The sequence below is a fragment of the Leishmania donovani genome, chromosome 17 (genome assembly GCF_000227135.1).
Source record: "Leishmania donovani BPK282A1 complete genome, chromosome 17".
Lineage (NCBI taxonomy): Eukaryota > Euglenozoa > Kinetoplastea > Trypanosomatida > Trypanosomatidae > Leishmania > Leishmania donovani.
In genome coordinates, this window is record NC_018244.1 from 127,395 (window position 1) to 149,987 (window position 22,593).

The following is a 22,593-nucleotide window of genomic DNA, read 5'->3' on the forward strand; positions in this document are numbered from 1 at the left end:
GTCGGAGCAGCCCTCATGAAGGCTGACTGACGCTCAGAGAGAGAGTTGGGGTGGGGTGGGAGGGTGAGGAGAGGGGAAGGAGAGGGGAAGGAGAGGGGAAGGAGGGGGGCAGAGAGGGAGGGAAAGGGGGGCATCAAACGTCCAGCTGGGCAAGAAGGGGACCGCAAGCTCCATCCGTCCCCCACCTACCTACCCACCCACAAGTTGTGTGCTGATCTGTGGCACAGACGTGAGCTTCGGAAAGGGAACGCCTGGAAAGAAAAAGCAGCGCGTGCCACACACAGCTTTAGCCTTTTTTGCACACACACTCTCGCCCGTGTCTTCCCCATGCCCCTCTGCCTCGACAGGCATACAGACGGGCACCACCCAGTGGTGTTGCATGGTGCAACTGGACACACACGCACACGCACACCTTTTGTTTGCCTGGCCTCCTGGTTGTCTAGTTCTACCCCTCCGCCACCGCCACCCTCCACAGCACCCACTGAGCTCACCGCCGCCACGACAACAATAACACTGAAACGGAAACTAAAGAGCCTGCGCGGCTACATCATCTGTTCAGCTCTCCCTTGCAGACGTCAACACACCAAGTGCATGCGTGAGCACACGGAAGAGAAACGCGCCAGCATATCAGTGCGTTCATACACACTCGGTGTAGTGGCTGCATGTAGCATGGCGGGGAGGGGCAGAGCCTACGCGGCACGCTTGGCGCTCTTCTTCTTGGACTTCTTCTCCAATGCTTTGTGCACATTCGGCACCACACCACCGCGCGAGATGGTCGCCTTCACTACCTGATTCAGCTCCTCATCACCTCGAATGGCGAGCAGCAGGTGGCGCGGCTTGATGCGCTCCGTCTTCTGAGCCTTCGCCGCCGCACCGGAGAGCTCGATCACCTCCGTCGTGAGATATTCCAGCAGAGCGGCGCAGTATATGGCGGCAGATGCACCGCAACGCTGCTTGCGGTAGAGGCCATCCTTCAAGCGAGAGTGAATGCGGCCGACCGGGAAGTTCAACTCTGCGCGCGCGGCACGCGACATGCGATCGCGACGGCCTGCCTTGCCGCCAGTCTTGCCACCGCGCTTGCCCTTACCTTTGCCCTTGCCCTTGCCCTTGCCACCGAGCTTGCCGCCCGAGACGATGCTGGTCTGATCGGCCGTCGCAGAGCCAGGCCCCATCATCGGCGGCTGCGGCGGCATGCCAGTGGATTCCTCGCCGGTGTACGACATCGTATTGGGATGTGCTGTGGGCGATTCGTAGAAGCAAACAAGAAAAACACGTGTGCCTAGCTAGGTGGTCTTGCTTCCCTGGAAGCCCGTGCGCGTGTGCAAGGCGGTCCAGCAGCACGTCGGCGCACACACAGCAAAAAAAAAGGAAAAGCGGTGAGGGAGGTGGTCTTCTGGAAGGAAGGGAAGAAAAGGAAGCGTGTGTAGGATCGTTGGGTGTGGGGTGCGATGTGCCGAAGAAGTGGCGGGATGTGCGTGCGTGGTGGATCTATGGATGTGTGGTGGGGAGAGAGATACGGACAGAGCACGAGAGATGGACTGCGTGGCACAACGAAGCGAGCAGAGCGAAAGAAAAATGGGATGAGGAAAGAGGGAGGCGAATAGAGAGAGAGCGAGAGCGAGAGCGAGCGAGACGGAAAGCGGAGAAAATGAAGACGTGCACGACGAAAAGTCAAGGGAAGAGGGGAGGGGCACTGTCATTGCACAACGATCTCCCTCCCTTCCCCTTCTCCCACCTCTTCCCAAAACAAAAAAAAAGCAAAGGACTCTACGCCTCCACGTGCTTCGGTCGGAATGTCATAACGGAGAGCAGCCGGCATTTGTGTTTCCTGCGCTCTCAGGAGCGTATATATGTACCTATGTACGCCTACGTGTGTGTATCTGCATATGTCTATGTGTCTATGTGTATACCCACGTCTGCGTTCCTGTTGCTGCCGCTCTTCTTTCAGTTCGCCCCCCCCCCCTTTCCCACCTCTCGTCCGCGTCGGCCTCGCGCCGGTGCACAGCGAAACCCGCAGTAGCAGGGGCAGGGAGAGGGGGAGGGGGCACGGCCGTGTGAGAGAGCAGCTGAAAGACCCCCGAGGGCAGAAGAGAGGCAGAGAACACGGAAAAGAAAAAGAGAAGCCTCACGTCATCTTCTTCAAGCTGCGCGAGAGGGAGGGCGAGAGGCACACACAGAGGCGCACAACTGAGTGAGCACGCGCCTTCGGTACAGACGGAGGCGGGCAATGTTGCCGACGTTGCCAACCTCCTCTTGTATCTGCATCTCACACACGCCGACGGCGGACCTCGTGCCGCTCGTGGCAGGGCCCGCACCAAACCTCCACTGGAAGTTCGAGGCCGCCGCGCTTCCCTCCAGCGCTGCGATCGCGAACGGGTGTGTTCGCGCTGGCGTCCAGCACATTGTGCTCATCTTCCAAGCCGAATATAATACAGGCCGAGGCACCGGCGAGCAGGGCGCAGGGGTAGTGGTACTGCTGACCGCAGCTGCTCTCGCCACGCTCTGTGCCCTCGCACGTGCGCAGGCCCGCCCCAAAAGGAAAAGAAGGTGAGTTGGGGACTAGCAGCGGTGCACCGTCTTCGCACAGCGCACAGCGCACTGTCATCAGCGGTCCCTCTGCGCCGCTTCCATCAGAGGTCTTAAAGCGTTGCCACAGCTCACTCTCTTCATCCGCGTCCCGTTGATGCATGTGACACAAAGTCGCGGCCAGCAGCTGCCAGCGAGCCACGCGACCTGATGTGCGCGCCGTGAGAACCTCCAATGGATCCTGCAGCGGCACCGTCATGTGCAGCAATGCGGTCGTACTGGGAATGAAGTACACCCCAGCAGCAGCGGCGGCGGGAAGGTCCTCGAGAGAGGTGTTGGTAAAGACGTCTAGAAGTCCAGCCCACGCCAGACAATTGTGGTGAGCCACGCCTGTAAAGTGGTGCGCTGTCACCTCGCCACGACAAGGACAACAGTAGCTCCCCTGCACCGCGTCGAGTTCGGTTGTCGTATACTCGCCTTCGCATGTCGGCGCCGGTGATTGAGTAATGTTGGTGCTATGCTCCTGCACCTCGCAGCACACACCCCACAACGGCCCTAGCAGCAGCGAGAGGCTCTCCTCAGTCTGCATAGCCAACTCCGCTGGATCGCAGTGCGCTGTCGGGGATCGCAGGAGTCGTTGCAGACGCTGTCGCACCGCCGTGCGCTGCACCACGTCAAGGCCGCAGAGGGCGCAGCAGCCGAAGCGGTGCCAGAATGACGCGGCCGTGTCAGCAGAGGCGACAGACCACGATGAGGCCGTTTTAGACACCGCCTCCGTCTTTTCTCGGCCTGCCCCATCAGCTACTCCAGCTTGTCGTGCCAGAAGCCGCGCTGCTGGGGGGGTAAGCGTGCAGTGTATCACTCCCCGGCCGCGTCTCCACAGGCTCCACGCAGATGCTTTCTTGGAATTCAATGCATGTTCAGCAGCGAGTACACTTGCAGATGCCTCACCACTGCGATGTGCGGTACTTGCCGCAGCCGTGACGCTCGCCGCCTCTGCCACCGCAAATGCTATGAAGGGTGGCGGGCTCAGCCGCGGCGTCGAATCGAGCTGATCAGCGTGATCCGTGATGTGGTTGCGCATCAGCTGAAGGGGAGTGGAGAAGGGCGCTGGCGAGGGCGACAGTGCCGGAGATGGTGTGGTTGTCGGCGGTCGATCCTGATCTCGTCCAAGTGCGCCGCTATCCCCGACACGACGCGCGACGGCAGACGGCAAAGACGTGGTGGCCTGAGCGATGATCGAGCGGTGCGGCGCTTCGTCCGAGAGCACATCATCGCCCACTCCCGCCATCAACGGTGGTGGCGAAGGTGACTCACTTTGCAGCCGCTGCGTCTCGCCGGCTGCGGCACGCAGAAGCCCTGGCAGACTCGAGTGCTGAGCATGGTTGGCGGTGCTGCCCTCGGTGGCAGCGACTGCGCTCGCGACACGATGTGATGCCCGAGGCTCACGCAATGACAAGAAGGGGTGCTGCTCCGGCGGGGGTGACAGTGACGACCGTCGCGGCCGCGGTGCCTGATTCTCCCCTTGCGCTCCCTCCACCGCGTCGTATCCGGTGGCGCCTCGACGCCGCTTCATAGAGGAGTCGTGATCGCTGTGAGACAACGGCGTTGCCGCGTTCTGCACGGATGATCGCAGCTGACGCCCGCTGGCGCGTAGCCCCACCTCACGTGTCAGCACGCAAAGGAGAGACAGCTGAGGCAGCGGGGAGCAGTGGCGCAGGTTGGGCACCGCTTGATTGCACAGCGGGCACCGCGGGCGTGCTGCAATGCAGCGACTAGCGCAGGCGCGGCATAGGATGTGGCCACAGGGAAAGCACACCGGTTTCTTGAAAACGTCGAGGCACACAGGGCACACGCAGTTGGCATGCGTAGACTTGAGTAACGGTATGGCGTCAATCATGGTAACAGACATCCCCATGCGAGCTCTCCACTGAGAGGTGCTGACACCGCACAATCCGATGGAAGGGGGAAGAGGGGGCAGCTGCGCAAGGATGTATGTGCATGTGTGTCTAGTTCAATCTATGACAGCTCTGCGCTAGTAGCGAGGTAATAGTAAGCGCAGGAGCGAGATGCGGCGGGGGGTGCCAAGGCAGAGATGGGGCAGGAAGAGGCGGAGGAGCACGGCGCGCAAAAGGGGTGAAAGGGCCCCGGTGGCACGACGCTCTGTCCGGTGGTGATGCTGCTCGGCCCTCTCTCGGGCTCTCGGTCGCTCTTTTCGTGTGTGCTTCTATCGTTTCTGTGAAATATGCAGTGCTGTCATGCACGTGCGCAAGCGGCAGGCACGCACACCCACACGCGCGTCGAAGCGAATGCATGCGTGCGAGAGAGGGGAGAAGGAGGGGAGCGGAGCGGAGGGCAGGGGAGGGAGATGACAAACTTCGAAAGATGGGATCGACTCGGGCGGGACCGAAAAGACAAGAGAAAAAGGGGAGCGGTCAAACGGTGTTTTGCAGCACCGCTGCTCGAGACGCGCGGGCGCGCTTGTATTTCTCTCTTTTGGGCATCCGCCTGCTCTCCTCCTGCGCGTTGGTCGGAATCCACGCTTCCACATGCGTACTCGCTCGGGCGTGAAAGGGTAAGAAAGAGGCGAACGCGCACACGTGCCTATCAAGGTCAGTTTCTCCTCCTTTACTTTTCAACAGAGGCGACGGGCCACCCCTCGCCCAGCGAAGCGTGTCGGGGGGATTGCCATCCTCTGGACAACCTCGACGCGACAACGTGTCAAGCGACTCCCATGTCATAAACAGGCGTCTCTACACGAAGATGCCGCAGAGAACTCAGAGAGCGGAAGAGCATACAGACAGGCTCCCCGGTCAGCGTGTTCAGCGCCCCAGTGCATGGCCCGTACAATGTGTCGCGTATCTAGGCACTTGTGTGAGTTTTGTTTCCAGGTCATTCGTGTCCTGGGCATCGACAGATTAGCACGTCTTTTGCCCTGAGCACCCTTTACCGGCCGCCGCCGCCTCCTCCCGCCGACTTCTTGGCCTCGAGGCGCTTGCGGCGCGCGGCCCGATTGCGCATCTTCTCCCGCTGCAAGTGGGCCTTGATCGATGCAGCCATCATTGAAAAGTCACTCTTGAGCTGCCCCAACGCGGAGTTGGAGGAAGCCGCAGAAACAGCTGTTGTGCCGGTGCCGCCTGCCGCGTCAACGAAGCGCATGAGGAAGATGCTGTTGCTTCGGATGTACGTGGCACCGATGTAGCGAGGTCGCGGCATCAGCTCACTAGTGCTCTGCATCACGTCTGCATCCTCTGTCACCATGCCTTGGAGACTGCTTGCGATGAGCCGTGCCTCCTGCTGCGACTTCTCACGCAGTATCGCCCGCTCCACATCAAAACTGCGGGCTCGTCGCACCAGCGCCTCGTTCAGCATAACGTTGTAGTGGTCATCAATGTGCACCAGCTTGCCTGTGTAGACGTACCCCTGTCTTGTCTCCACTTCCACCTCCATGCTCCGAGACGGGTCGCAGCTTAGGCTGCTAGTCAGCAACGCCGAGTTGCACTCGCCCTTGTCGCCAGTGCCGTCACTTGCTTCAACAGCCAGCCCGAGAGCCCGCATGAGCACCGCCGCCGGCGCCGGCACGCCTTTCGACCTTTTCTCCGAGTCCACGCTCGCGCTGCCGCCACCTGTAGCGGCAGCGGCACCCCGAGCATTGGTCCCCGTCGAGGATTCGTCTGCGATGCCTCGCACGTGCTTCTTGGACTTGTCAGGGACTGTAACGCTGGCCGTCTTCGGTCGACGATGCCTGTGCGCCGACGGCATTTGCCGGCTGATGGCAACAGCAGCCACCGCCAACGATGCGGCGAAACAAATATGTGCCCTAGAGGAAAACGCCCGGAAGGTAAGATGCGCAATGGCAAGGTCCTGCGTTGTGCGTTGTGCGTGTGCCCGAGGGTGTGCGTGAAATGGAGGCGGCCATGCACTTTGGCCAAGCCGTCGAGAGCGTCATAAAAGGAGCAGAGAGGACCAAGAGAGAGGTGGAGTCCCACGGGGGACCGAGAGAGCCGAGGAAGTAACGCGCAGGGAGACCACACGTCTGTCGCATTTCTTCTATTCCAATGTGAGTCCACTCCTCTGCCAGGCAACGCGAGGTCCACCTCCGCCCTCGAGCCTCCCCGGCGCTGCCACAGGCCACCCGTCGCGTGGCGCGGCGCAGCCCTAGGCGCACGCCGGTGCAGCAGTGCGCCGGCTCAGCCATCTGAGAGCACGGCCTCGGCAGCGGACTCCACCCACACCCCACTCCGCAGGCAGCCTCACAGCCGCTCCCGTCATGCCGGCCACCGCCCCCGGTGCACCCCCCTCGCGGTGGCGCAGGCTCCCTCCACCAGTGGGCAGCGAGGGCCGGGTGACAGATGCCTTCGAGCCACGCCGGCACTCGGCTTGTCATGTCGGCGGCACAAGCGTGCTCGCGGTCGCTGGCCGCTCCGGCGCCGCGCCATCCACGACCTGACCGCCGACATCAGTCGCCGTGCATCGCTCTGGCCCCCGCGCGTCGCCGGTGCTTGGCCCTGTGGCCACCAGAGGGGCGGCTCGGCATTTGGCTGGGTATAGGGCGGGGGCGGGACCGCCTGGCTTTCTCCCACAAGGAGAGAAAGAGGGAGGGGGGCGGGGGTGATGCACACAGCAGCACGCAAGCATGCACACACAGGAGTCACTCGAGAACTGTCATGGTTAGGTTGAGCACCGGTGTCTCTTCGAGGCGGGGTAGCCGAGACACACACGCATGTGAAGCGAGAGAGGGCGTGGGGAAGATCCAACAGGCGCTCCTCACAACGAATGCCGCCGCGAGGGGCACCTCGCACTCCAAGTCCGTACAAGAGCTTACGTCCTGTCCACGTAAGCGTTCGTCTCCAGATCCAGGTAGCACTGCAGTACGCAGTCGTACATGTACCGACCCTCCCCGTTGCCGCGCTCTGCGGAGAGCGGCACGTCGTTCGCAAGAGCTTCATGATGAGAAACGGGTGTATGTTGCACTGGATCACGAGTCGAAGCGGCTGCGGGAAAGCCGAGCGTCTGCTGCTGAGCGAGTGGCGATGGCCCCACCGCTGCCCCAGCATGGTAAGTGGGTAATGTCGCTGCAGTGGCGGCCTGGGGCATGTGCACGGCGGACGGAGGTGGCATAGATGGATGCGCAGAGGGGTATGCAGCTGCGATGCCGAGGCGAGGCGGTCGCGGACCACCGCCAGCGCCGGAGGAGGAGTCAGAGAGAGGATCGCAGTGTCGATCGCCACCGCCACTGAACGGTGTGATCGTGGAGGGGTAACGGCCACGACTCGCTGACAGCGTGGGCATTGAGGAGGAAGGCAGCCACATTTGAAAGCTGCTCACGGTACTGAAGCTGCGGCCGCTCGGAGGCGGGGGAGGGGCCTGCACGCCTACGCAGAGCTGTGCACCCTCGATGAAGCCCTGAAGGCTCTCCTGCTGTGACGCAACGCCCAATTTACTAGCGGCGGCGGCCGAGAGGGGGGTGTGCATGCCCGAGGAGGTGGGACCGGCGTTCTGCCTGGCGGACCAGGTCGCTAGGCGTCCTGCAGCACCGCTCTCCGCTCCAGGGGAACGTACCCGCCCCGGTAGTGGGGTGTCCGTGAGTCGAACTTCATCCTGCAACGCGCGCTGAGTAGCGTCACCGGCGGACGGGGAATGGCCAGGCTCTGTGACGGGACGGCGCCACACAACTGCCTTTGTGACTTGACCAGATGACGACTTCAGCTGTGGCACCACAGCCGCCACTACCTCTGGAGCTGGGGTTTGTGATTCGCTCAAAAGCCGCGGTGCCTGCTGCAGCAGTGCAGCCGCCTCACTCTTCTCCGCACCAGCCATGTAGCTTGAGGGAGCACCGCCAGCACGTGGCAGCGCCTCGCCTACAGCTCCGGAATCGGTGGGTACCCTCAGCATTGAAGGCGTCTGCGGAGTCAGGGAGGTCGAGCGGAACGTCCAGGAGGTGGCAGCGCTTGTCGGCGGAGGTATTTCGGCTGAAGGAGCGTCACCGACGCCATCGTTGTCACTACCGTCGACGAGGGAAAAAGAAGCGGCCGAGGAAGACGAAGAGAGAGCCGCCTGGTGCGCACGTAGCCGCTCCGCCAGTGGGGCACGTTTGACAGCGGCAGTCGCTGGCCGCTGCAATGAAGCTGACAAGCAGAGCGGCCTCTCTGCTGAGCTCCACAGCTCGAGAATAGCATTCGCGTCGTTCGCGGCGGCTGATGCTGTCGCCGCACACTCTGCGACTGCGACACGCGCAACACTGTCGCATGCTTGCGTCGCCATCGCAGCCGCTGGTGGCGTTGGCGGCAGGCTGGGTACGGCCGCTGTGTTGACCACCGCATCGCGCGGCGTATCACGCAGGACTGCCTCTATGATCTCAGCAGGAGCCGTTGGGCCAGGAGCAGACGGAGGCGACGGGGAGGAATGGGTTGAAGCAGCGCCTGTGAGTGGTGGCGGTGGCACCAACAGTGGCAGCACTGTCGGTGTCACCGTGCTGACGGCAGGTCGAGCACCTTGCGCCGTAGGCGGTGGCGTCACGTGGCGCGACGGTGGGCGCCTGCCGAGCGGCTGGGCAAAGATGGAGGCAGCAGCGGCAGCAGCAGCGGCCGCCTCCTCTTCCACCCCCGCCAGTACCATGTGGATGCGACGCACCCGCTCGCTCATCGCATCCATCAACTCCACGGCAGAGGAGTAGGACGTAACGGATAAGACTGAAGTTTCTGAGGTTGTAGCGGTAGTCGTGGTGGCGCTGCTAGTCGTAGAAAAGAGAAAGCCCGCCGCTCCCACGGCCGCGGGTGCCGAGAAGCCCTCCTGGCCTGCGTCCTCTATCGCGACATCCTCTCCCACTTGCTGCGCCACCCCCTCACCCGTGTGTCCTGCATTCAGCGCGTGATGCGTTGCCTTGTTGGCAACCGGCGGCTGCGACGGTGCGCGACGCAGAGGAGGCTTGCCCGTCATGAGCTGATTCGCTGGGTACTGCGGCGGTGTGGCGGGAGCGAGCTGCTCGGCGGCCGACACCTCGCGGACAACGAACATTTCCGCGTCGTCGGAGGCCGAGAGAGACGCCCCGTCAACCGGAGAAGACCGGGGAGAGGCGGAGGATGGAAAAGAGGCCGACGGAGGGGCGGCTGAAGTCGGCGCGTGCGCTGCGGCTCCCGAGCCGGTGAACTGATGTGCGGGCTGAGGCTGTGACTGCTGCTGATGATCACGCATTCTTAACAGCTCTAGGGCTGTGTGGTGCAGCACCTTCGACGGTTCCGGCTGCCTCTTGCATACGCGTGCTGCTGCGGCCTCGCTCTCAGGTTGGTGCCGGTACGAATTTAACAAGGCGGGGTTCTTTTGCTGATCAGGGTTCGGCTGGCGGCGCTGTAGCTGGTGCGGCGGTAGCGTGGCAGACGACGGTAAGGTAAGGGGCTTGCTGGCGGCTGTTGTGGCTGCCTGTGCTGCCCGCCGCCTTGCGGTGTCCTGTGTCGCGTCCCCAGCCCACTCTACGGCGCTTCTGCCAACGTCACCGGCACAGTTGTTCGCCTTCCACCGCACCTGCGTCGCCTCGATGCTGTTGTCGCTGTCTCTCGTATGCGCCTCGCCCTCTCGTGACGGTTCTTCCGCAGGGGCCAGCGGGGCAGGCGCCTCGCTCAGGATATGCTCGTCTCCCGTTCGCACAAACACGCAGAGGCTCTCCCCCGCCTCGGCGGGAAGACGCAGAGCCTCTGGTGGAACCCAGCAACTGCCGCTGCCGCTGCTGCGCTGCTGCAGTGTTCCGGAGCCTCGTCGATCGCTGTGCCCCTCTCCATCGGCGTCCCTGACGATCTCCTGCGTGCCGCCGATCGGCGTGGCCATGAGAGGCACCGTACCCGGCACCCCATCCGCAGTGACGAGGTGGTCCATGGCAGGGTAAGGAAGTGGGAGCCCGTGGCCGGCGATGATGCGGCGCACGTAAACTCCACCTGTGCTGGCGGCGCTGCCACCCGAGCCGATACGCAGCTGCTTCAATCGGCAATGCGTCCCGCCTGCCACCACAGCGCCAGCTGCCTTGCAAGACTGCAGAAGCGCTTCGAGGTCCACGAAGAGCTGCACCCACTGCGCCGTGCGCACACACTGCAGGGGTATCTTCGTGTGGTGAGTGTGTCGCTGTACGGCGTGCCCGGTGTTGGTGAAGCGCAGCCGGTACCCACCACTGTTGCCGCTACTGCCCCCACCGTTAGTGCTGATCCTTCCTCGAGCACTATCGGAGGAAGTGCCGGTGCGGAGGACGAGCTCAATGTAAAAGCTGCCGGGTGGCGGGATCGGTGACCCCGGCAGCTGCGGCCGCGATGCACCCGCCTGATGTTGCGCAGCGGTTGACAGGGTAGGAGCAGCTACGCAAAACTGCACCACCACAATGGTGTGCACGGCAGTGGCCGCGAACAGCAGAGGCGCGGCAGCCGTCCCCGACGCTGGTGCGGGTGTCGCGGCGAGCGCCGGCAGTCGCATGCACGAGGAAAAGTCAACCTCCGTCCCCGGAATAATGTGCAACAACTGCGAGCGTGTGTCGCGGTCGTAGACGCAGCGAATCCCGCTAGAAGACTGGTGGGACGCTCGCGCAGCGGCGGACGCTGCAGCGTGCTTCGTATTGCGCCGCCTGGCTGCCGTACTGGATGCTGCCGCTGCAGATGCAGATAGAGGAGGGCCGCCTGCGGATAGTCGGTTGAGGGACGCCCCGCGAGCTCTCAGATATCCTCCACGGGGTGCAGCTGCAGCAACGTTGCCGGGACGCTCCAGGGTGACCGTCTTGAGCCCCTCCAGCGGGCGGGGGCCTTGTGGACTGAATAAGACGAGGCATGGAACGGTGCGATGCGGCGGTGCTGCGACAGGAGACTCGGCAGGTGAAGTTGACCGGAGACTGGACGATGTGTGGGTGGCATTGGGGCGAGGTTTCGAGCCTATGGCAGCCGGCTCAGCACGCAATGCAGCCCGCGGCGTGGCGGCGTTGCACATCGCCGCGTCGCCAACGTCATGATATGGCTTCGTCACAGCCTTTTCATTGAAGCCACTGCATCGCTCGTCTTCTTTCCTGTACGGCCCTCTCACATATTCACTGAGGAGTGTAGGTGTCTGTCGTTGTGTCGACTGGCGCGGCCCCTGACGCTGCACTCCCGCAGCGATGGCAGCCGTCCGCACCAGCGGTGCCGGTGTAGGCGGCGGGGGCATGTGGTGACTAAAGAAGTAGGCGTTCATCGCTTCTACTCGTCCACCGTCCCCCTCCGCCTAGTCGGCAGGAATGGGGCGGAGAGCGAATGTGAGAGAGGAAGAGATGGTGGGGAGCTATGGCAGAGAATCGAAGGCCGGCATGCATAACCGCAGCTGATGAGTGCTAGCGTGTGCACGTGCGTGTGTTTATGTATGTGTTCGGGCTATCACTAAGATCTACTCTAGCGGCCAGAGAGCAACAGGGAGTAACACATGGGGAAAAAAAAAAGCAACGAGGGGCCAGAGAGGAAGAGAAAGGAGGAGGGGCACACGCACACGCGTACGACGCCTTGCGCGTCTGGGCCGGGAGAAGAAGGGGGTACGCCGGACTTTGGGCAAGAGAAGCGAAACGAAACTACAAAACACAAAAGGCAGCGACCGCAACATCGGCAGTGAAGGGGGTGGTGGTTATGGATGCTTACAGCGGCGCACGTGCACATCACCACCACAAACGCACTGCCCAACCAACACTCGCGACTTCGACCTTCGTCGTTTTCCTTCTTTTCTGTGTGTCTATGTCTGTTTGTATGTGTGTGTGTGTGTGTGTACGTGTGGTCAGTGCGCGGCGACTCGATAACAAACGTAGCACCGTTGTGTTCCGGTGCAACGGGGCCCCGGACAATCTAACTTTTTGTATGCGCGTGCGGGGTGTGTGTGTGAAAAGTTGTTGTAACGGAGAGAAGGGGGGGGGGCAGAAGATTTCGTGGACGAAGTTACGGAAGTTGCATCGGCGCCTTAAATAGCGAATAAAAAAGAAAGAGCCGCGGTGGTGGAAAGATGATGTAAGAAGCAGCATCATGGCGTCGCCAGCATTCATGCATGGGCATGTGTGTGTGTGTGTGTGTGGCCGCCAACACCAACACAAGATGGAAGATGCGGCACTACTACGAAGAAGGATATCCACTACCGTGGACGCACAGATGGTGACTGGATAGTACCCAACGCCTCCCCACCACCACCACCACCACCAGCACGACCGTCAGGGATGATGCTCAGGTGCTCAACACCGCGACACGCACACACACGCACATGCACGTCGTCGCATAGCAAAGCCAACGGTGAGCAGGTGGATCGCTCACATCCAATTTCGTTGTTCTCGATTTCTCGCTTTCTCTTGACGCCTTGTGCTGTAGCAGTTGCTTTAGTGCATCCTGCCAGTCTGGCGCAGCTCTCTTCAAAAAGTGGCAGCAGCGGCAAAGAAGAGCAGAGAGATCGATGCAAACTAGGGGTGAAGCAGCGTTGCACAGAGAACAAAACAAGCAGAGGCGAAAACGTCGATCCGGGCACAGGCACTCTCCCGCTCGTGTGATGGAAGTACCTGGGGGAGGGAGGGGGCGGGCGGCAGTGCGGAAAGGACGTCCTCAAAAATACTCAGGATAGCACCGCTCCAGCTCCCGTGCCAGGGACGCGACTGAGCGACGCCGCCGGCGCTGACGACGTTCGTGAGGAGGGCAAGAATTTGGGCACACACTGCCGTCGACGCCACGCTCGTCTCGAGGTGCTGGTGGTGGCGGGTCCGTCGGGTGGTGTGCAGTGAGTGCAGTACCAACAGGCACCGAATCCATTTTCAGTGTAGGCCACTTCTGCGGAGCACAAATTGATGACGCCTCCTCATCCTCCAACGGCGTCGGTGATGACGGGCCGTTGTCGCGCGTAGCCCGTGACGGCGTAGTCGTGACGAAGTGCTGAGAAGTCTGGCGCGGCAGAAAAGAAAAGCGCGGCTGCGCGTGAGTTGTGTGCCCCCTCCCAGGGTCTACAGAAGCAGCGGTGGAGAGGGTCTGCGCATAGGATGCCGCGGAAGCGGTATGAGCGCTGGTGCCACAGCAGGTTATGAGGTCACCGCCAGCGCCAGCCTCTGAGCTGTTGTCCGCGGCGTCCGCGGCGTCCACGGCCTCCTCGTACGGAATACAGTGAAGCTCCATGACCTCCTCCACCAGTATGTCGAACCCGCACAGGTTCAGCTCTGTGCCCACCACCCAGTCCGCCCCGCGGTGTGCGCGCTGCATGCACATGAAGATCTTGTTCGGCGCCTGCCCCACCGCTTTGCACCGCAGCACGCACTCCCGGTTGTCCTTGTCGTACAAGTAGGAGACGTCGTGGGCGACGGAAAGCGCACCCTCCCGCTTCGCCCGCTGCTGGCGAGAGCCGCTGCTCCGGCGGAAGACCACGTTAAACCGAGAGGCACCGGCTTTGGTGAGTGGAGTAGCATGGCAGCTGCCCTTATCACCGGCGCCCATGGCTGCTGTCTGCGGTGGCTGCCACCTTGGCATCGGTGTGTCTGTCACTGTCTGAGCGTATGCGAAAAGTGCCTGCGGTCGTGCATCAAGAGGAGGCCCCCTCCGGCCGCCCATCATCGAATTCACAAGAGCGGAGAAAAGATAAGCGAGAGGAAGATGGCGAGGGAGGCAGGCAGGCCAGAGGGAGGGAGACATGCTCAGGGACTGCCCGCTATGAAGAGATGGAAGTCGGACACGAGAGAAACCATTGTCCCCCCTCCTCCTCCTACCTCTGTAGGCAGTTGCCACGACGAAGCACAGTGCAAGATTTGCGTCGTCTTCAGAGCGGCTCCCGTTAGCGAGTGCAGCCTCGCCGACTTCGAGCCGCGCGAGGTGTACCCGTTCAGAGCCTTGCAGTACCGAGCGGCAGGTATAGGTGTGCTCTGTGATGTGCGGATGTGCTTGTTTTCGGTCTCCATTCTTGATGCCTCGTCCTCCAGTGCAGGCCGGTGCAACTCACAACGGCGCGCGAACGAAGCGCGCTTGGTGAAAGGCAAGGGTAAGACGCAGTGCTCCTCACTCACGCTGAAGCACCAACGGCAAGTTCACGCGACACCGATCGTAGTGCAACGCCTCTGCTCTCTCTCATTGCCGCCACCGCTTCTCCACGGATCGTGGGGACGGCTCCGTTGCCACCACATCGCGGAGTGCATCGCAAACGTGTCGATATAGCTGCCAGGCGGCCTCGTTGCTCGTGACGCCGACAGCGCGCGCCGCCACCCAAGGACGATCAAGATGTTCCCTTGTACCTGCACATGACTTGAGTTCACCGTCTTGATCTAGCAGTTGTAGAACGTTGCCATCCAGAGGTAAGCCAGCATGCGAAGAAGATGGCGAGCCTGAACGCCGGCGCTCCGCTTGAATCTCTACTAAAGCCTCCGCCACCCACACCATCTGATTCGCCAAAGACGGATACGCGACCACACTGGAGTTTATGCGGCGAATGCGCACCTGTGCGCGGCGCCCCACCCACCGCATCAGCAACGCCTCCACCCGTTCCGCAGGCGTCGATCGATAGCTGTCTTGAATGCGCGCCAAGTCACAGGCGCGGGCACACAAGAGTCCTCGCAGCTCCTCACGCACCGCGAGCGGCAGCCCACACTCTTGTGTTATGTCACTGAGCCACCGGGTGATCTCCTGCAGAAGGCGGGAAGGATTCTCACGGGGTAGTGGTGCCGCTGCAGCGACCGCGCCGACACGCGTGCCGTTCGCCGCAGTGTCAAGCGGCAGCCAGCGACGAGTAAAGAGAGAAGCAGCCGTGCATTCAAACAGGATGCCGTCCGCACCGTCACCGACATTGGCGTCGATGGCACCGCAACCTGCAGCAACAGAGAATGCTCCAAAGGAGGTGATCCTGCGAGATGCCCGAGATTGCTGGTCGGTGAAACCGAGGGAAACGTTACCAGCCGCGGTAGCTGCTCCAATACGCCCGTCGCGCATGCGCACCTGCACCTTTGACAGCACCACCCGACGGCTGAGCCTCCTCCCGCTTCCCGCCCCACGCGACAGCGAGCCCAACTCGTCGACGCTGATATCCTCTGCGGCGACGGGATGAACCACAACATCACTGTCGAGGTAAGCGCTCAGCGCCCCCGCGTAGGCGTGCCATATGCTCTTCCCATAGTGCGTCGTGTCACGCCACGCCGCGTAGGGGCAGGAGTCCGGGCTGCGGGCCGCACCGCTAACAGAGCCGGGAGACGAGGGCGGCATAGCCGCCCATCCCGTTCGACTCGCTGTTGTCCCCATGGTGGCACTTGTCATGTGCGCTGCAGCCTCCTGCGCAGCGCCACGCACCGCACGGAGAACGACAGCGACGGCGGCTGTGTAGGCCTCCCCTGAAGAGGCAGCAGTGGCTCTGCAGCCGGGGACGACGCACAGCTTGGAGCCGTCTGTCCTTACGGCTGTCACCCCGCACTGCGACTGGCGCACTGCCTGAACTGACGCAGAAGCGGCCACCTCTGTCGCTGCATTTCTTACGGAGGAAGGGAAGAGCACCGAGCAGTCAAAGTTCAGCTTGTAAACGACAGGAGCAACTCCACCCCAGACGCTGTTCCGATCCAGCCCGCTGCTGCGCACAAGCTGGTTCAGCTGCGCTGGCCGCTGCAGCAACTCCGACACGTCGCGGTACGCCTCCAGCTGTGCCAACACCGCAGGAAACTGGAGGCGCACTGCCTGCCAAGCAGCTGATCGCCATGCCTCCCGCTTCGTCCGGCCCACGCCATGTCCTAGAATAAACGGAATCGCCACCGGAGAAGGGCACGTCGGCGAGACAGCAGCCGCTGATGGAGACGCCCCATTCCCCAGCAGGCTCTCAAGGTAAAGCGTGCATGCCACGGCAGGTGGTTTGGCGAGGCGACTACCATGCTGCTGCCGTGTTGCGTCCCCGTTGGCCGCCGTATCGACGTGAATGGGCTTTGAGGTGTAGAAGATCGTCGACGGCTGCGCTGCCTCTCCTCTCTCTCTCTCCACCTCTGCGCAGCCCTCGCCCCGGTCAGCACCAGATGCGGCACTCTTTACACGGCCACGCGGGGACGGAATGTTGTAGCTGCACCTGTACTTCCCCGCAGCACCTTGCAGCAGCTCACCGAGCAGCTTTGGGGCCGCGTAGAAGCGCGCCTCGTATGGAAGGTAGCCGCCACCTGTACCGGCAAACATTGGTGCCGCTGCTGCGCACCACGCAAGAACGTCGCTCATGGGTGGGAGGATCGACACTAGCGGTGCGTAGCGGGCTTCTGAATAGATGTACTCGAGTGCCCGGCGACACAGCAACGCCAGAGCAGGAAAGATGCCTGAGACCGCCTGTGCAGTCGTTAAGGTGACGGTGCCCAAACGGCAAAGTGAGAGGGACTCAGTCACGCGTTTCTCGCACAACCACTCAGCCGCGGCCACCTCGCTCGCGCTTCGCATCGCGTCTACGCGGCACCGCAAGATAAGGACTTCCACACTCGCCGCCGCTGCCGGCTTCCCGTCGGTCGTGGCAGCAGCGCCGAGCGAAGTTCCCATGCACAGTTGCGCCTCCATCACACCTGCACGAGGTGGGGCTGCCTCTTTGCCTAGAGGTCGGCAGTTCCACGCGACATCGTGGCCGCCAGTCCACCACCCTCGATCTTCTTCACTGCCCGCCTGTCCTGCAAACGGCTCAGCAGTTGGACTAGAGTCTTCCAAGAGGCGCGCAGACAGAAGCTGGCGGGCACGTACACCCCCTTCACCGTTGATGCCGCCGCTCTCCGAGGCAGCACCCGCACGCGTTGCGGTGACTTTCGCAACAACCTGCAGCACTGTCCATAACGCGCCTGCCTCTGACGCGCAAGCCCCGATGCACGCGCGCACAGCTGCGGCCACCAGCATCCGGTTGTGCGTCTGATGTCCTGCGCATTGGCTAGACCTCGCTAAGTGGTCAGCCCCTGTGCCGTCGGCGGCATCGATGCTCCGCTGCAAGGAGCGCTCCAGCAGCTGACGGGAGCGCTGCCACCGGCGCTGCCGTGGCACCGACCGAAATGGCCGCTGCGCCACCGTAGAGGGTGGCGCGTACAAGTCTCGGCTAGGAATATTCTGCTCCACCGAGAGAAAATTCATGCGTGCCACAGCGTCCTCTGCGTTGGTGGCGTGCGTTTCCGCAAACAGCACGCGTTGCCCCAGTACGTCGTAGAAGAGCATCGCACGCGTCATTGAAGGGCCAAGCTCGTGGTGCGTCGACCCGTTGAGGAGCGAGGTCGCCTCGGACCTCGGCTGCTGCGCATAGCTTGGTGGAGTGGAGCCGATGGTGAAGCAGCGCACCTGCGGCGACGCCTCAAACCACGAAAAAAGGAGGAAGTCCAGCCCGCCTCGCGCAAAGGAATTCTTTACAGGGACCATTGGATAGCACTCTGCAGCCGCAGTGGCGACACGGCTAACAATCTGGTCGTACAAGGAGCAGACAGCAGCAACCAAGAGGAGAAGGGGACCGCGAGGGTAACCGGTATCTGCGCACGAGAGCCATGCACGGGATGATGCCTCGGAACCAGACCGAATCGCATTTCGGTGGTGCAGCGCAGGGTCACTCACGGCGCATGCTACGAAGCAGTCGCGAGGGGTCTCCCACCATACATGCACCCTTGTCAAAACGTCCACATCTCCGTACAGGCCCTGAGCAAGCTCCTGCATACGGCGCGCCGGATCATGCAACGCTGTTTGCTCGAACGTGATTTTTGGATAGCTTCGCAAGGGAAGATGAAGAGCTGCACGCATAGAAGCGATCATCGCGACCACGTCGGGGCAGTGCCACTGATTTTGTGCTGGTGAACCAGTGGTATCTTGCGCAGTATTCGATTCTACGCCCCATGGCTCACCATGTGAGAAGAGCCCCCGCTGCAGCGCCGTAGAGTTACAAAAGGTGGAAAAGAACGGTGCGCGGGGCCACTCAAACGCCGACACGACTGGTGATTTGCAGCACACTGAGACAGCTGACACACCTTCAAGGGCAGCGTTGGAGTCCGACATCAAGGCACTGCACGTGGGCGTCGCACTGCGGTACAGCGATGCTTTGGCGGCCGCCAAAAGCAGCAGAGCAGCACCAGTCATGCATTGGCGCGGCCATCGCAGCTCCTTGAGTGTCGGTCTGCTTCTGCAAGCGTCTTCATCGACAAAAGGGCGCCGGATCGTGACCGCTGAAATCGGAAAGGGCAAACAGATTTCGTCGGACACCACCAGACCAGCGGCTTCTCCTGAAGGAGCTGAGCTCGCAGCCGCCAAGCCGCTCTCTTTAACACTCCCTAGTGGTGCACAACTGGGCCTAATATGGCTTTCCTTGGGCGCGCGCTCCACAGACGTCGTAGTGATGCTAATGCTGTCAGAACCTGCAACGCACCGAAAACGCAAGGCCACGTCTTCAGTAACAGCAGTGCATGACGGATTCTGGGAGACGCTTCCGCACCGCAAAGCCGAATTTAGAACGCAAACGTCCATTTCACTCGTGCAGCAGCCCCCGCGTGCCAGCTCATTCAACAGCAACGCACCTTCTCGACCGGCTTCACGCCACTCATCCACCGCATGATCTTGCAAGACATCGAGAGACTTGAAAAGAGCCAGCTTTATTGCGTCACGTGCGCTCGGTGCCCAGTCGCCTGTTACACCAACATCATAATGACGCGCGTGCTGCCGGCTCTCAAGAGTTTGAGCTTGGGGGCCAACAGCACTACCCCTCGTCAGCGGCACATTACCGTCAGCAATTTTATCGCTCTGATTTCTTGAGACAACTTCAGCATCATCGATGGACGCCAGCTCCGCGGCCACTGTGGCACGGAACTGCGGTCGAGTTTCCAATGCAAATGGCGCGCGCAAAGTAGCGGGGCCAGCTCGCGCAGGCTGCGCACGCACCACTCGCACGAGTGCGTAGGCGTTCAGGTTTGTCAAAAGTGCTGCAAACGAGACGAATAGATCGGAATCGAGCACCCGCATGATCCTTGCCCACTCCGTAGATGAGGGAGCAACAGCCAGCGCATCGATAATCGCGCCAAGCTCCGCCTCTTCCCTTGATGCAGCGCTCGCCTCGGCCACCGTCAAACGGCATCGGTGATGGAGCGGAATGCAAACGGACGTCTGGTACAGAGGGTTGTGTTCTTCACCTTTGCCGGTGAAAAGGTACTTCCGATTCGGTGGCGTGCGGCTGACATAAAGGCCGGAGCAAGGAGCAGCAACACGCCGCGATGAGCTCTGTGCTTCAATATTACTCAGCAGTCGAGCATACAAGTGGCGATTCTCGGCAGCTATGCGCTTGAGTTCACGGTTCGCGTTGATCTTCGACGCCAAGGGCATCGATCCATTGTCGCAAAGCGAATGCGACCAAGATCTCCAGAAAAAATAAAAGCAAAACGCTGCTGGCCACCACCAGCGCAAAAAAACACAGACGGAGGTGTTCGTCTCGTGATTTGATGGCCTTAGCAGAAGGTTGAGAAGTGCGCCGGAGTGGCAAAACGAGTACGCGGAAGGGCGAGGAATACTGGACGATTTACCTGTGCAGTAGATTGATTTCACGTCACGAACGATAGGAACGCACAGCCACGACCTCCCAGCAGAGGAGAAAGCATTCCATCAAAAGGGTTTGAGTTAGTAAAGGAGTTGCAGAGCACAAAGCTCAGCAAGCCCTATCACTTTGGTTACGCGTTTTCCGCGGCCGGCAGCGACGCATCGAGGTGAGGGTGGCAAGGGAAAGCAGAGAAGGCAGCATGTGTTCAAGGCATCGCATTCTCCATGTGCATCATCCACGAGTAATCAGTACCATTCTTTTCTCTTTGAGAAGTGGCCCAGCTGGTGAATGGATCTTTAAGCGAAAGGTTCAACAAAAAGTATGCATGACCCTTTCGTCAGCCGGTGCCAGTTCCTCTGCACAAAAATCAGCCGCTTACGTGGTGGTTGGCAGGGCCGCTTTCCATTCCTCATTACAGAGAACTTGGCGCTCGTTTCTTTCTGTTTCAGCCTCACCAGCAACAACAAGCAAGTATAAAGAAATAAGCATCGTTCACTCATTCACTTGTTGGGAAAAAAGGGTTTCCTTGGTTAATCAGTGCGAGAAGAAACGGCGAGAAAAAAAAAGAAGCATATTCTAGAATAAAGGAAAGCAAGCATCATAAAGCAGACTGGGCGTAAGACTAGGCGGAGCACTTCTTGCAGTCGATCTTCGCAATGCCAAAATCGAGAGTGATGAGGTCAGCGGTAGGCTTATAGATGACACTCAAATTCAAACCGCTTGCCGCGATGACTGAGCCAATGCAGTCAGAAGGGTCTTTGGCAGAAACTGCCGTCAACATGTGCGATTTGGGATCGTACGTGAACACCTCATTCTTGCACTTAAGGTTCATGCCCAGTCCCCTCAAGGCCAAATCGAACAAATGTGTTGCGTACGTTACAGTCAAATTGCCCACCACAAGGCCACTCGCGTAGTTGCCGCAGTAGAGGCCGTTTGGCACCCTCTCCCTGACTGTCATCGTAATCGCCAGTGCTGCCGCAAAAGCAGCAACAAGCGCTACGGCGCAGAGGATGCACTTGATGGTACGAGGCATGTTTTTGTCGCGTTTTGGCTCCACACGCTGATATTTCTCTCTGTGTATAGCGAACGAGAAACCCTTAAAAGGGAAATTGGGCTGTGTTTGAATTTGAGTGGGGCTTGCTGGAGGGTGTCGTAGGGGAGGGTCTCTAAAAGGGAGAGGCAGAAGATGCGAGCAAAGGACAAGGACGAGAAAGGTGCAGGAAAGGCTAGGAAGAGCCACTGTTAACTGTGGCGTTGAAGGGGCTCGAAGCATACTACGGATAGTCTGTCCTGCAGAAAGCTGCACGCTTGGCTCCTCTGCTCACATAGTTGTGCCCCAGAGCAAGTCACAAGCCAGTGAAAAAAGGGCAGACAAGCCGCTATCATCACGCAGCTTGCGGTGCAGATGCACATGGAAAGCCAAGCTGTCACGAAGGATTTGTTTTCGTCCCTGAGCACGTGAGCGCACCTGAGACGTCGAAGGTTTAGGGAATAGAAGTGGTACAAAAAGGCAAAAGATGGAAATGTGCTATGAAGAGTTCAATGCAGTCTAAGCAAGGCCAAGTGCAATGTTCTACTATTTTCACGTTTTTTGATGGCAGCGCCACTGCTTGCCGTTCGCATCAGTCGTAGTCGCGGGGAACTGCAAGGCGACATGCAAGCCGATCAAGGGCATGGCTTCCCAAATAAACACTGTTTCGCAGCAACAGGAAGCAAGACGCGGAAGTGCAGAAGAGCGATTCAATCTAGTCGGTGTGAAATGCGCCGCAGGAGTAGACAGCAGACTCCAGCGACAGCACAAAAGTTGAAAAAAAGTGAAAGGGAAAGCAGGAGACTGGGTTCAGGCGGCAGGTGTGACCGCTCTAGTTTTGCCGCAAGTATGCGTTCATCAATAATAATATCCTCGGCTGCCCATAGCATTTTCTTGGTTTCGATCAGCTCGCCCTCCAGCCTTTTTATCGTTGTGTCAGTTGTGACGCTGTCGTTTGCACACCTCTGTAGCTCTGCACTGCAGGCGCTTTCCTCGCACGGTATTCTCTCACATCTGCAGAGCTCCGTGTGCCTGGCAGATACCACTTCATAGGCCAGGTTTAGGTCTGTGAAAACGTTGCTTTCCTCCGAGTCCATGGCAGCGGGAGAACTTGGCTAGAGGAAAAAAGGCGCTGCTGCAGGAGGTATGTCGATGTGCGAAAGGGCAGCTGAGTACTTCGACAGGGAAGAAACTACAAAGTAGAAACCAAAGAAGGCAGGTACAGAGAGAAAAGAAAGGTGTGCAGAAGTGAGTGCAGTGTGCTATCAGAGCTGCGAAAGGCAGCCAGAATCGAACTTCCTGGTCCCCTGACGGGCAAGTGCAGCGACAGAAGTCAAAGGCTTTGCTGTCGACTTAGCGCGTCATGAGAAGTGATCGTTCAGACAGTGAGCTAATCGAGGGGGTAAAAGCGAGCGCTACCCCTTGACAGATTTCGGCTATTCTGCGCTGAATGTTGGAAGCGGGTGCCGGCAAATCTGTGCACCTCTCGGCTGTCATCGCCCATTCCGCCAAAAGTCGGGCGCCTCGGGCGGGGGGGGGGGGCGCCA

The 22,593-nt window shown here is 60.5% G+C and overlaps 7 protein-coding genes across 7 annotated transcripts; all 7 read right to left on the reverse strand.

Moving 5' to 3' along the window:
- Positions 1-689: 689 nt before the first annotated feature.
- On the reverse strand, positions 690-1,223 carry LDBPK_170330 (histone H2A, putative; the record flags this gene model as incomplete). Its single annotated transcript, XM_003859839.1, has 1 exon — positions 690-1,223. One exon carries the CDS (start codon positions 1,221-1,223, stop codon positions 690-692), a length of 534 nt encoding a protein of 177 aa, XP_003859887.1.
- Positions 1,224-2,266: 1,043 nt separating this feature from the next.
- LDBPK_170340 (hypothetical protein, conserved) lies at positions 2,267-4,444 on the reverse strand (the record flags this gene model as incomplete). Its single annotated transcript, XM_003859840.1, has 1 exon — positions 2,267-4,444. The coding sequence occupies one exon, from the start codon at positions 4,442-4,444 to the stop codon at positions 2,267-2,269; it is 2,178 nt and encodes a 725-aa protein (XP_003859888.1).
- Positions 4,445-5,472: 1,028 nt separating this feature from the next.
- LDBPK_170350 (hypothetical protein, conserved) lies at positions 5,473-6,084 on the reverse strand (the record flags this gene model as incomplete). Its single annotated transcript, XM_003859841.1, has 1 exon — positions 5,473-6,084. One exon carries the CDS (start codon positions 6,082-6,084, stop codon positions 5,473-5,475), a length of 612 nt encoding a protein of 203 aa, XP_003859889.1.
- Positions 6,085-7,347: 1,263 nt separating this feature from the next.
- Positions 7,348-11,484, reverse strand: LDBPK_170360 (hypothetical protein, conserved; the record flags this gene model as incomplete). The annotated part of the gene is made up of 1 exon (XM_003859842.1): positions 7,348-11,484. The coding sequence occupies one exon, from the start codon at positions 11,482-11,484 to the stop codon at positions 7,348-7,350; it is 4,137 nt and encodes a 1,378-aa protein (XP_003859890.1).
- A 1,613-nt stretch (positions 11,485-13,097) lies between these two features.
- LDBPK_170370 (hypothetical protein, conserved) lies at positions 13,098-14,090 on the reverse strand (the record flags this gene model as incomplete). The annotated part of the gene is made up of 1 exon (XM_003859843.1): positions 13,098-14,090. The coding sequence occupies one exon, from the start codon at positions 14,088-14,090 to the stop codon at positions 13,098-13,100; it is 993 nt and encodes a 330-aa protein (XP_003859891.1).
- Positions 14,091-14,597: 507 nt separating this feature from the next.
- LDBPK_170380 (hypothetical protein, conserved) lies at positions 14,598-19,805 on the reverse strand (the record flags this gene model as incomplete). The annotated part of the gene is made up of 1 exon (XM_003859844.1): positions 14,598-19,805. The coding sequence occupies one exon, from the start codon at positions 19,803-19,805 to the stop codon at positions 14,598-14,600; it is 5,208 nt and encodes a 1,735-aa protein (XP_003859892.1).
- Positions 19,806-20,638: 833 nt separating this feature from the next.
- LDBPK_170390 (hypothetical protein, conserved) lies at positions 20,639-21,049 on the reverse strand (the record flags this gene model as incomplete). The annotated part of the gene is made up of 1 exon (XM_003859845.1): positions 20,639-21,049. The coding sequence occupies one exon, from the start codon at positions 21,047-21,049 to the stop codon at positions 20,639-20,641; it is 411 nt and encodes a 136-aa protein (XP_003859893.1).
- Between the last annotated feature and the right edge of the window lie 1,544 nt (positions 21,050-22,593).